The 13,065-nt window shown below is 34.2% G+C and overlaps 2 protein-coding genes across 2 annotated transcripts; one reads left to right on the top strand and one right to left on the bottom strand.

Moving 5' to 3' along the window:
* Positions 1-893: 893 nt before the first annotated feature.
* On the top strand, positions 894-2,881 carry LOC106321273 (cytochrome P450 705A5). Its single transcript, XM_013759578.1, has 2 exons — positions 894-1,832; positions 2,240-2,881. The coding sequence occupies exons 1-2, from the start codon at positions 894-896 to the stop codon at positions 2,879-2,881; spliced, it is 1,581 nt and encodes a 526-aa protein (XP_013615032.1).
* A 1,369-nt stretch (positions 2,882-4,250) lies between these two features.
* On the bottom strand, positions 4,251-8,529 carry LOC106321272 (probable DNA helicase MCM9). Its single transcript, XM_013759575.1, has 19 exons — positions 8,330-8,529; positions 8,155-8,257; positions 7,980-8,088; positions 7,735-7,873; positions 7,414-7,655; positions 7,178-7,277; positions 6,841-6,938; positions 6,669-6,734; positions 6,484-6,576; positions 6,183-6,299; positions 6,034-6,106; positions 5,792-5,858; positions 5,640-5,721; positions 5,330-5,451; positions 5,185-5,252; positions 4,997-5,106; positions 4,845-4,892; positions 4,611-4,763; positions 4,251-4,497 (listed from the first exon to the last, which is right to left on the bottom strand). Exons 1-19 carry the CDS (start codon positions 8,458-8,460, stop codon positions 4,442-4,444), a joined length of 1,977 nt encoding a protein of 658 aa, XP_013615029.1. The 5' UTR covers positions 8,461-8,529; the 3' UTR covers positions 4,251-4,441.
* Positions 8,530-13,065: the final 4,536 nt, after the last annotated feature.

Genomic DNA, 13,065 nt, shown 5'->3' with positions numbered 1-13,065 from the left:
GCACTTGCAGTTAGATAATCGGGTTAAAACTCGACACATCACACAGCCACATGTAAATCAGATGCAGCTTAGAGTAAAGAGACCAACAAGACGGGATTGGGATGGATAATCACGGATCCATCAAACCACCAATCCAGCAAAGGATCGGCCTCCATGAATTTCGTCACCTCCCCTTTGATCGCAGAAGCCCTAGCTCTCCGATCAGCTCTCACTGCAGCTTTGAACCTTGACGTCACCAGGATCAAGATGTTCTCCGACAACTCAACGCTCATCAGAGCAATCAACAACGACGTTCAGATCAAGGAGATCTTTGGTATTGTCAAAGATATTCAACAGATCGCCTCTGCTTCCGTCGATATCTCTTTTTCCTTTTTCTCTCGTAATCTCAATATGGAAGCTGATGAACTGGCAAAAAGAACCCTAAGTGACTCTCTTGTATCAAGCCCATTCCTGGGTTAACATGGGCCCGAGGCCTTTAAATTTTAATGCATTATCCAGTTAAAAAAAAAATCTTAAAATCCATGTGGAACCCTAGTTGTCACCTTGGTCCACAAAGACCCTTTCGTAAGTTATCCAACAGAGTTAATTTCTGGTTTTGCTAGTTAAGTACGTTTCTTATGTAAGAACTTGGCACTTTCGTTTCATAGACTGAAGATTCTAAAGTCCATGTGGACCTTAGTTGTCACCTTTGTTAAATTATTCAAATGAGTCATTGTTAAGTTATCAAATAGAGTCAATCCCTTGTGTTACTAGTTGTGTGTGTTTCTTTAGTCAACACTTAACACTTTTAAGTTATGTGCACATGTCACTTACGTGATTTTTCTTCTTCGCTCCAAGCTTGCCGCTTATTTATCTAGGTTGAGATTCCAACAGTCTCTTCACTTTGAGAAATAATGGCATCAATGATGATCACCGATGAATGTCAATATTTCATCTTAATCCTCTTATGTTTCTTCGCATTCATCTGTTTTTTTCTCTTCTTCACAAAACCAAAGCATGGTATCAATGTGCCTCCAAGCCCTCCTTCTCTTCCAATCATCGGCCATCTTCACCATCTCCTCTTTTTCTTACTCGACAAGCCTTCTTTTTTCTTTTTTGATATTTTACCCCTCGAGTTCTTACATATGCTCTCTTCCAAATATGGAACTCTCCTCCTTTTCCGAGTTTCTTTCGTCCCCTTCATCATTGTCTCTTCAGCATCTCTAGCCTACGAGATCTTTACGGCCCACGATGTGAACGTCTCATCTCGCAACCTTCCTACCAACGAGGGGTCTATCATCTTCGATACGTCTGGATTCGTTACCGCACCTTATGGAGGATACTTTAAGTTCATGAAGAAACTCATTGTTACAAAGCTTTTGGGACCCAACACACAAGTCCAGTCTCGAAGCATCCGTGCAAATGAGCTAGAACGGTTACGTGGGAACCTACTCGTTAAGGCAAGGAAGAAGGAGAGCGTTGAGATTAACAAGGAAGCGAGGAAGCTTGTCGGAAACATCGTTGCCAGGATGACAATGGGAAGGAGTTTTACACAGGAGAACGGTGATATAGAGAGTATCCAAAGTTTGGTTGCCAAGGCAAATGCTTCGAAGATAAAGATGGCCTTATCAGTTTTGATTTTCGGACAGCTGGAGAAGCTTGGAATTTCATGGTTCAAGAAAAGAACAGTTATAAAAAAATTCGACAAGCTGATAGAGAGGTGTCTTGTAGAACACAAAGAGAAACCAAACAGGGATCAATGTATGGATATGATGGACGTGTTGTTGGCAGTTTCTGAAGATCCAAACGCAGAATACAAGATCACTAGAAACAACATCAAGGCGTTTTTGGTGGTAAATGTTCCATCACATAATTTTATAAGGAGACTGTTAGTTTTATCACATATGTGATACCATATTTACATTTACTCTTAAAAGATAACTATTTTCATAAAGGCTTTAAACTTATGCTAACCATCATAAATCATTTAGAAATGTTTAAGAATAATTTATGAAACATTTATAGAAATTTCTAAACCCACCTACCCTAAATACTAAGAGCTAAACAATAATCAGTAAACCCCAAACTCAAATGTAAAGTATTTAAATTGAGTGTATTTTAAAAAAATGGTAACCAATTTATGATATTTCAATTGATTTCTTTCATTTTTTTAATTGCAAACAAACTTTAAACAGTACTCCAAATTTTTCATACAAAAAGTAAATAATAATTAAGATAAAAAACTTATGTTCAATTGCAGGAGCTTTTTTTTGGAGGCATTGATACCTCGGTGAACTCAATACAGTGGACAATGGCCGAGATCATTAACAACCCTATTATTGCTGAGAGATTGAGAGTAGAAATTGATTCCGTTGTAGGGAAATCAAGGTTAATTCAAGAAACGGATCTGCTAAACCTCCCTTACTTGCAAGCTGTCGTCAAGGAAGCCCTAAGATTGCACCCACCAGTGCCTATCATACCAAGGGAATTCAATCAAGGATGTACGGTAGGAGGGTTCTTCGTACCAGGGAAGACAAGACTTCTGGTTAACATTTTTGCTGTGATGAGAGATCCAAATGTCTGGGAAGACCCTCTTGAGTTCAAGCCAGAGAGGTTTCTAACCTCTTTAAATCCAGGGCAAGAAGATGAGAGAAACAAGCAAACATTGAAGTACCTTCCTTTTGGTGGCGGAAGGAGAGGATGTCCTGCATCAAATCTAGGTTATATGATTGTTGGAACAACAATAGGAATGATGGTGCAGTGCTTTGACTGGAGAATCAAAGGAGAGAAGGTCAACATGGATGGATGCTTTAAAGAATTCACCGAAGCCATGGCTTATCCTCTTACGTTCACTCCTGTTACTCGAATATCCACCCTTGACTCGGAAACATTGCATACATAAACAGTGATATATAGTAGATCTTTAAAAAGTAAGAAAGAGAACTCGCTCTCTATTGATTGTTCCATCTTCTCCACGTACCATCAGACATATAAGCTTTCCCGTTTTAGTATTGTTTGCTCGTAATTCTTTTTTTAGTGTCTAAATCTATTGAACGTAGTGACATACGTCGAGTGCTGGTATCTTGCACTAAAAGTTCGAAAATTCTCCATAAATTCCCGGCGAAACAATATTTTCGTTATATATTTACAAAAGTCAAAATTTTCGATTTCTAAACGAAATATATTTATCCGTTATGTATACATTTTTAAAATTCAAAATTACCAACACATTTCTGTCGGATATTTGGTAATTTGTCGAGAATTGATAAACAAATTTGTCCACATTCATCTATAAATACCACATCTTACACATGATCTTCTAATTGTTTTTGTTAATTTGTGGATGGTTAAATCTCGTATAAATCCAGAAACAAATTTATTTACACATGAATATGCAGAAGGTATATGTGAATTCATGGGTTTGTCTCTACGACAACCAAAACAACAATAACTTGAAGTTAAAATGCCCATGTTCAACTTGTCATAATAATAGGAATTTTAAGACTGCAGAAGTTTAGAGGCATTCATATATCAATGGGATTATGCTGGGAATTGGGATACATAAGTTGATATATTCATGGCGAATGACCTTATTATAGTAGTACTAGCAAACTTTATATTGCGGATAAGTTAAACAACCCTACCACGAGTGTAGATTATGGCATAGGCCATAATAGTTACTGTTCAGTTGGTAAAAGATGCATACATGGAAAATTTACGTCCTCCAACCTAATAGGTTTTGGAATGGCCACATATTACTTTTTTTTAGTGTTTTATTTATGTTAGGTAAAAGACAAAAAAATCCAGAAAAACGAGTTCTGCATCAGCATCGACCTACACTTGATCACTGTCGCTCGACAGAACATCACAAGTATCGATCGCCATTTAGCTGTGTTTCAATACTCACATCATTGGCAGGTAAAAGAAAAAATCCGAGGAAGACGAGTTCGCACAAAGATCGACGATGACTGCGAAGCATCGATCGACAGAATATCACTAGCATCGATCGATCGCCATTTAACTGTGTCAATCGACAGAGCTTCAAAAGTATTGATCGCCACTTAATTGTGTTGATTGCCGCTCACCATCAGCGAGCAGATATACTGTTTCAACCAGACATAGGTACTGTTCAGTTATATTGCGGATAAGTTAAACAACCCTACCACGAGTGTAGATTATGGCATAGGTATTGTTCAGTTGGTAAAAGATGCATACATGGAAAATTTACGTCCTCCAACCTAATAGGTTTTGGAATGGCCACATATTGGCAAGTCACACTAAATTACATCGAACACGAACATATTTTAACCTATTAGAGAAGTGTCAGTACCTGCAAAATACACTTTAAGATAATACACACATCTTAAAGTAAGTTTACTCCCAAGATAGGGAACCTCAACAACCTTGTCAACTACCGAATCACATATACAAATAAAAAATTGCAGATGAATTATTGCAGACCCTAATAAATGTCGTCTCCTCTAAGCTTTTCAAGGATAAGCGTCTCTTGCTTCGCGTCTGTTGGTTGCTATATGTTAAGGATTCAAGTGGCCAATGCTCCAGACGATGACTGTAACTAAACAAGAAATCTAGAAACAAAAGTTTAGGTAACGTTTGAAGAAAAAGGATACATTCCTGATCTGGTTCTTCGGAGAAATTAGAGTGTAACGCGTTCCCCATACTGTCTACGATGGCTGAGATGGTCATCGACGATTCAATACATAGGATTGCTGTTATTGCATCCAATCGCGTGACTTCGTTTCTGAACATAAGCCTTGCATGAGCTGTGTCAAACCATTTATACAATTAAAACCCTTTTGTTTTTCTTCTTATGTAGTAATTTGATTGATAAACAGAAGAACTACCTTGAGCTAGACGGATTAAGCTTTCTAACATCCGCACGGTTGTTCTTGCTGCAAAGTAAAATAACATCAAATTACATGAAGAAAGTTATCACCTTAACTTGTGATCTATCTTTGGTTAATACAAGATAATAGCCTCTGCAGAATAAAGATACCTGCATTATGTGTTGATGATCTTCTTTGGAGACGATAATAACTTGAAATGATTTCTTCTGCTTCTTTTGACAGGACAGGCCTGAAGTTTCCTTTAACAAACTGAATGTACCTGCATCGGTCATGATCAAACGCATTTGTCATCTCAGATGAAAACAATTTGTAACTATTGTGTACACATCTATGATACCGTTGAAGCATCGGTAGTGGCCAAATCATAGTCAGATCATCGACATATCTGCCTTCTTCTATTTGCACCTGGTTGATTCATCAAAAATAATAAAGATATTAACATTGTCACAAATATAATATTAGATTTCCTTAAAGGAACATACCTCGGCAAGGATGTGAGAGGATACAACTTTATCCCATTCAGGATTTTTTGTATCTAGAAGAACGAGTACAATATCAAATCTGCTCAACAAGGGACCCGAAAGTGCAGTATTGACAGAAAGAGCTATGATTCAGTTAAGAAATTTCTGAAGAAAAATATCAAAGCAGGAAGGCTTTCTCAACTGCTGATTCAAGGAAGAAGTGTCTGACTCTTTTAAGTGATACTGCATCATAAATTTGAAGAAAAAAAAACAGCAAGCATGTATGAAAGCAAAAACTTGTTTAAGGTCTAATAAATCTGAAAATGGATACACTGATCAGGATCGTATTGTCCTTTAGGATTTGTAGCACCGAATACGATTGTCTTTGTGCTAAGAGTCGTCACAAGGCCCGCCTTCAAATTAACAAGACACAATAAGATAGAGACAAATAGAGCTGATCCTGCGACAAAAAGAAATATGTACCTTAGCAACGCTTATACTTTGTTGCTCCATTGCTTCATGTATGGTTGCTCGGTCATGCTCTCTCATGCTTCCAGAAAGATTACAAAAAAAAAATAAAAATTAGTTATAAGTAAGCCTCCCAATAAAGAAGATATAGATACAAACTCGATGCAAAAATAGGTCTTGTCCGTGACAAAATTCCAAAGATTCAAGACACCACAAGAACATTTCAAGCAGATAAAATTACAGATGAATAAAACAACCTATCAAATTCATCAATACAGCAAAGTCCACCATCTGCAAGAACAAGAGCCCCAGCCTCCAACATCCACTCTCCTAAAAGCAAATTGATAGGAATAAGTTGAAAAAAGTGTTATGAAACGTGAGAAATAGGCAAGATTGAAGTACTTACCTCCATCCTTCACTGCAGTTACAGTCAACCCAGCACTTGTGCTTCCTAGTCCTGTTGTGATTACAGCTCTGTTGCTAAGTTTTGCAGCAAACTTCAAAAACTGAGATTTTCCAGTTCCTGCCAGATATCAACAATGTAAACGGAGGACTCATATAAAAATATAGTCATGCATAGAGCTCAATGAGCTAGTAACAACAAGAAAACACAGAGGACATTTTCAGTTTTTCTTAACATCACTTTAGTTCGGCGAAAAAAACTTGGAACTCAATAAGAAAAGTACTACTCAGTGGTTGACACCGACCTGGATCTCCGATAAGAAGCAAGTGAGACTCTCCCCGGACTTTTGTACCAGAAGCATCAACATGTTGCACACCTCCAATTAGTGTTAAGGCAACTGCATATGCAGTTGCATGAACATCTTTCTAGACAATTCAATGAGAAGAGATGTTTGACACAAAAATGTAGTCATTATTTGTCACACCATACCTGCAAGCTTAACAGTGAAGAGACCAACAACTTGAGGGCAGATGCCTCGTAAGATAGCATTTCTCCCTGACTTGATCAAATCCGAAAACATTTAACATTAATTTTAACAAAAATCTTCCATATAATACAACACAATAAGCAGAGAAGTTATTAACAGTGAGTTTTTTTTTACCTTTCAAAGGGGTATCTTTGAAGTGGCTCCAAAAGTTCTTGAACTTCTCAATCAATTCATCAGAGATATCAATTTCTGATTTGAGTTCGTTAGTTCTCCTAGAGAACGGTATGATAACCAGAGAAAAAATGAGTTATCAACAGAAACAATAATCATCAAAGACCCAACAACAACTCCGGACAAAAAAAAAAAAATCTTAAATGGAACTAATAGCTACTTGTTTAGATTAGCCTAACCACCATTTTTATAGTCAACTTTTGGCATGAGGTTGGTAAAAGTTTCATTGATGAAACTGATACATAGAGATTGCTTTATCAAAATTTCCAAGCCATTTTACCTGACATGATTGGCAATCACCATAGGTTCAAGGTCACAGCGAACATCTTTTAAGTCATGAGACCATTTTGAAGTCAAGATTCCAGAGACAACAACATCATCTGCATATACAGCAAATATGTTACTTAAACTCAATATCAGGAGCAGTTAGGCCGATAGCTTAAAGAATGATACACAGAGACTATAGCGACAACATTGATGCATAGAACAAAAACAATAAAAAGAAAGTTTTAATACCACCAGCTTTAACATTGTCAACGAGGTCATCTTTGAGGACGACTAGAATGGACCTTGGGATAACACCAACACCTAAAACCTGAGTATTCTCTTGGATTTTGATTTCTTGATAGTCATGGCGTGTGACTGTATCATCCACAGGATCAAAGTTTGTTCCTTCACAAGACTTGGACCGCTGGGAAGGACAAAACGGCGGTTTCACAATTGAGTTGATTGATTCCAATTCAGGGAAAAGAGGAAACCTATATACAAGAAACCAAACTCATAAGAACATAACGCAAAATCAGTTTCAAGCAGCAGAAGATAGAAAACAAACATTACATGTGTTTGCATTTTCGGCATCTAAACATCCTCTCTCCCTCATACATTTTGACAGCTCCAGATCTGATCACTGTGCCTTTCAACATCAGGAGAATCCCACGGTGCTTCACTCTAACCCGTCCAATACTAGGGAAAGTGTCTGTGAGTGACAAAGAAACCACCAAAATAAGCAAAAAAAAAAGAGAAAGAAAGAATCTGTATGTATAACCCAAAAATTTAACAAGAGGCAGGCACACACGACAGACCAGAGCTTCGTTCAAGAGGGGAGCCGCTAGTGTTAATACGCACGTGTATAAATCTCTTCTCAATCCCAATCTTGCTCTCGAATTTCTTCATATGCTCCAACGCTATTTTCTATAGCCCCAAACACACACAAAAATTAGCCCTAACTCTATCGAAAGATGATTCATCACTACATACGTGAGCGAGAACGGCGGAATCGTCGAAGAGACGGAGGTACTGTTCGGGATTGGAGTAAACGAGACGCGCCAGGTGGGGATTGTCATCAACGAGTTCTGCGAATCTGGAGAGTGTGTTTATATAAGTATGTCCTAGTTTGAAAGAGAGATAGAGAGAAGAGATTGAAGGCATTTACTCGAGGAAGAGAGGGTAGTGAAGTTTGGGATCGGAAGAGAGAGCGATGTTGCGGAGCTGATCGGAGTACTGGCTAACCAGAAACTCCGTCATCGATTCTATGTGCTCCGCCGTCTGTGTCGGCGTTTCCATCGTCGTCGCCGCGCCGGTGAAGGTAGAAAAGGTTAAGGGTTTATTAGCGCGGGAAAATCAATACGCCAATTTTGGCATTTATTGTTAAAGTAAGTGGTAGGCCTGCGAGTATTACCCGGACCGAACCTGCCGAACTTTCCATTGACTAAAGAAATTCGAAAAAAATATTTTTTACCAAACAGTACTAAATTTAACCACAATTCAGGGGGGTGATTGGTAGTGTCGGTAGAAGCTGTAGACAGCTTTTTTTTAATTTTTAAAGTCATTATTTAAAGCAATCATATTTTTATTTTAGAAGCTGTAGACAGCCATTTTTAAAAGCAATCATGCTTTTATTTTTAAAATTGAATCTAAAATCAAAACATTAAAATAGGAAATATGTTAGCTTTACAAATCACTTTCTCTAGAGTTTTTATTTAGTGCTCTGAAAAATTTTCTACAGCAAAATAAATTAAAATCAAAACTAAAAATTTAAAACCAAAATCTTAGAATAAAAAATAGAAAGCCACAGTTTCAAACCTTCAAACCCAACTATTGAAATACCCAAAAAAACCAAATTTTATTTAGTTTAAACCAATTTAAGGATTGATTGGCAACAGCTGTAGACCTAGTTCACACAAACTTGCTACATCAGCAAGTGACAATCACAAAGATGATTCAGCATAGTAATTATTTACTAGTTGATGTTTCACACCATGTGCGGACTAATATATACATACATAATATTTCTTTATTCTAATGTTTATTTTAGAAGAAAGTTAAATTATTAAATCAGATACAAATTATAAATTAATATTATAATTTATAAAACTTTAATATTCATATTGGTAATATGTGTATTACATTTTGTTCTTTAGTTTCATAGTTTTATATATAGTATATATATTTTAGATCAAAAAAATTTATATAGTAAGACCATCTCCAATGTATTTCTCTATTTCTACTTCTAAAATAGAGGATCTCTATAATAGTGATGTGTTTTGTTCCAATGTATTTCTCTTAAATAAAGATCTCCAAATATAGAGCAAATATAGAGAAATACTATTTCTTCATCTATAAATAGATGAAAAAATAGCAATCTCTATTTTAGAGGCAAAAATAGATATGAGTTGGAATGATTTTGCCTCTAAATACTATTATAGAAGCAAAAATAGGGGTGGGTTGGAGATGTTCTTAATCAAATTAGGAAACTTGGATTTAAAACTAAACACTTATCGAAATTGTGGACTGAAAAGAAATTTGGTGGCACTGAAAGGATTATAAACAAACACAACCTGCATATCAACAAAATAACAATTTTGTTTTATTTTAAAAACAGTGACACAAAACCACAAAAATAATAAATTAGAGAGCATTATCTATGTATTCTTTTAGATATATTTAGATTATGTTTATTATTTTTGAAATTTTTAATGTTATGTAATGTTTTAATTCTAGTGTTTCATATTTCCATATATTTTTAATATTTTAGTTAATTTTCATTTTGTTGTTTATATAATGTTCACTGTTTTAGTTTTAAATATTTTATTTTAATAACATTTGTGATTTTACGGATAGATTCATTATTAGCATAAATTCATTTGTGATTTTGATGTTCTTTATGTATAAATATAAATTAAGTTATTCTAGGTTAGGAATATGATTATTTAATATTATACATATAATATTTAACATAAGCATACAATTTATATTTTACTACATATTTTCAATGATGTTTTACCTTTAATCTTAAATTTAATATTGTAATAATCTGTATTGGATCATATTTCTAATAAAAATTAGAGAAACTGTTCATTACAGTAAAGTGCAGTATTGCATGTAGTTGTTTTGTGATGGGTGTTTTGTTGATTAAAATATGTTCTTAAATATCTGTGGAACATAGCTTTATGTGTTATTTTTTGTGTTTTTGACGTGCATGTTGTTGCACAATATAGTTTTTGTGATCATTGCAAAAACTTGTATTATGTTACTATATAATTGTATATTTTCATTGCAAAAACTAACAACAGTCAGAGTAGCTTCGAGCGGATGTTCTATTTTTATTTTATCTTGTAGTGTTTGTAAGTGTTGTTAGTTTTTGCTTCTTGGATTTTTGTGTATGTAGATATTAAAGCTCCCGTGATGGATGTGTTGGTGTTTGATTAATCTTGTGGTTACTTATTTGTTTTATGAAGTCGATCGGATAATAGGAAGTGGATGCTTAGATGGTGGGTAATTATATTGTGTTGGCATTTGTATCAATTTTGTGTGTTTTGCTCACAAACCTTATCGACTGTTTTTTCTTTGGGCTCATTAGTTTCCATAAAACATTGATGATTATTAAATTCTCGTGCTTTATATGATAATGCATTTTGATCCGCCCTTTCGAAGGGCGAAGGGCGAGTATATTTTTGGTTGATTATTTCTAAAAATATTGACAGAAATTTATATGTTTTGATTAGATAGAATGTTATTTAAACTTTAAATTATAGAGTTTCGCAAAATAATCAAACGTAATTTTTTTTTCAATTTTTTTTTATTGATTAATTTTGAAGTACAAATTTAAATTTAGAAAATATGTTAGAAAGAATGATTAATTTCAGGTATGGATGAAAAATAGTATTGAAAATGGTTTTATATAATTTACATTGAGATTCGATTTTGATCCGTGTTTTAAAAACGCGGGATTACTTTTTTTTGTTAACAAATATTTATTCAATAGAATTAAAATATTAAAAATAATGTATATATTTTAAATGTTTTATATATAATTTATTTTAATTTATGTATATAAGGTATATAAATTATTTTTGGGTAGATATAGACTTTTAAATTCAGAGATTTAAAGTTAGCTAAGCAATATATTTAACTTTCCAATCATAAATTTGTGAGTACAAATTGAAGCTTTATTTTGAAATATGTAATTTATTAAATGTTTTAGTTTGTGAAAAATATATTGCAATATAAACTATATAATATATATATATATATGTGTGTGTGTGTGTGTGTGTGTGTGTGTGTGTTTACAGTTATGCTAAATTATAACACGTACTATAAAAACCATAATTTATAAAATAATTATAGTATCATATTTTTAGTAAAATAGTCTAAACGGGCCCAACTATACAATCCCAACTGCCGTAACTTATTTTATATATATAAGAATTACATAAATGAAAATTCTCGTCGTGTGGCTTACCTTTTATTTTCTGTAACTTACTTTACAGAAAATAAATGGTTTTGCAATTTACATTTTGGCTCAATAAAAGAACTGTGAGGGTCCGCGAAAAATGGAATTAAAGGGAAGGGGAAGAGGTTATAGCATATCAATATTATTAATTGTTAATGGCATTTAGTATATTTGAAAGTAGTTCCAATGACATTTTAAGTAATATTTCAAGTAACTGTAGGGGCAAAAAAATAAGGATGATTCATTTTGTGTGTTAAACTTGTGGTTAAACTTATACGTATTTTATGTTTAGTAGAGTGTTATTTAAGAAAATCAGTGGTGCCAATAAGTGAATTATATTCTACTTAGACATTTAAACTCAAGCCAAAAGTGTAAATACGCTTTTTAGAAAAGCTTTTCAAATTATAGAAACTCAAAGAAAAATTTGTTTTACCTCTTAGCCCAAAGAAGATAAGTACGATTAATAGTGTGATTATAAATAATTATACATATTTAGAATATTGTGGTAAAATATATAATAAAAATGTTAGTGTAGAAGCATGTAGATGTAGTTGTAAACCATCTTTTATATTAATCAAAGTGTCATGCTTTTCTTTTTATGCAGTGAGACCATTCTTAACCACTGCAATATTTCAAAGTAAGGAAAAAACTGCTATAACATGTACTGTCATAACCAACCATAACCATGGTGTTTCTGTTAACAATAACCATGTCCAATGCGTCTTGGAACACAATCTGACTCAGCATCTAGAGCACATGTTTCTTCATCTAGCAGAACCACTTTAAGATCTTTAACAGTTGTTCTCCATATAACAACTGAACTCCTTTTTCACCTATCATTGTATTAATATGCTTGCAACATTTAATACATATTCTTGTGCAGTATGAATCTGGAAATAGGGCTGCACATTCCTTCAAGTGCCCTTAAAGTTAGATGTTGTAGTTCACTAAGAAGCCACAAGCATTAGATAGCTCAGTTGCATATTCAGAAGCATATCCTCCTCTATAAGCAATGTTGTTCTGATTGTTTCATTGAACAAAACCGGTTTTGGCGTTGTTGACATGATCAAAATCGTGAAACCTAAGCAACATTGCAATTATATAATAGATTTCCTGCTTCCGATCTCTCCAACCAGAACTATTGCTTGAAACAGAGGAAAATAATAGAACATACTTTGAAAAATAATTTGATATAATATAAAAATTATTGATTCAAAATGATCCGATCTAATTTTGAGTGGTTAATGATAGCATATGAAAAGATTGCTGATCTATCCAATTCTCATATATGAGAGTGATCCTTTTTTTTTTGGGCAAACCTTCATTATATAAATTCAAACAACAGAGTTATTCCATGAAGGAGAGGTTACAAAGAGAAGACAGGACTGGTTTAGCTAAGCCATCAGCAACTACATTGTTCACACGAGGAGTAAAAG

Source organism: Brassica oleracea, unplaced genomic scaffold (assembly GCF_000695525.1).
Source record: "Brassica oleracea var. oleracea cultivar TO1000 unplaced genomic scaffold, BOL UnpScaffold01374, whole genome shotgun sequence".
Taxonomy (NCBI): Eukaryota; Viridiplantae; Streptophyta; class Magnoliopsida; order Brassicales; family Brassicaceae; genus Brassica; species Brassica oleracea.
Note: the sequence above shows the minus strand (reverse complement) of the source record. Positions and strands in the feature narration are given on the sequence as shown.

What these genes read in the sequence shown, in the direction of transcription:
- LOC106321273 (XM_013759578.1), top strand. Translation starts at nt 894, where the DNA reads ATGGCATCAATGATGATCACCGATGAATGTCAATATTTCATCTTAATC. An exon ending in ACATCAAGGCGTTTTTGGTG is followed by an intron (nt 1,833 to 2,239) that starts GTAAATGTTCCA and finishes GTTCAATTGCAG; the next exon opens with GAGCTTTTTTTTGGAGGCAT.
- LOC106321272 (XM_013759575.1), bottom strand. Translation starts at nt 8,460, where the DNA reads ATGGAAACGCCGACACAGACGGCGGAGCACATAGAATCGATGACGGAG. An exon ending in TGACAATGTTAAAGCTGGTG is followed by an intron (nt 7,278 to 7,413) that starts GTATTAAAACTT and finishes CTGTATATGCAG; the next exon opens with ATGATGTTGTTGTCTCTGGA. An exon ending in CAAAGATACCCCTTTGAAAG is followed by an intron (nt 6,735 to 6,840) that starts GTAAAAAAAAAC and finishes TGATCAAGTCAG; the next exon opens with GGAGAAATGCTATCTTACGA.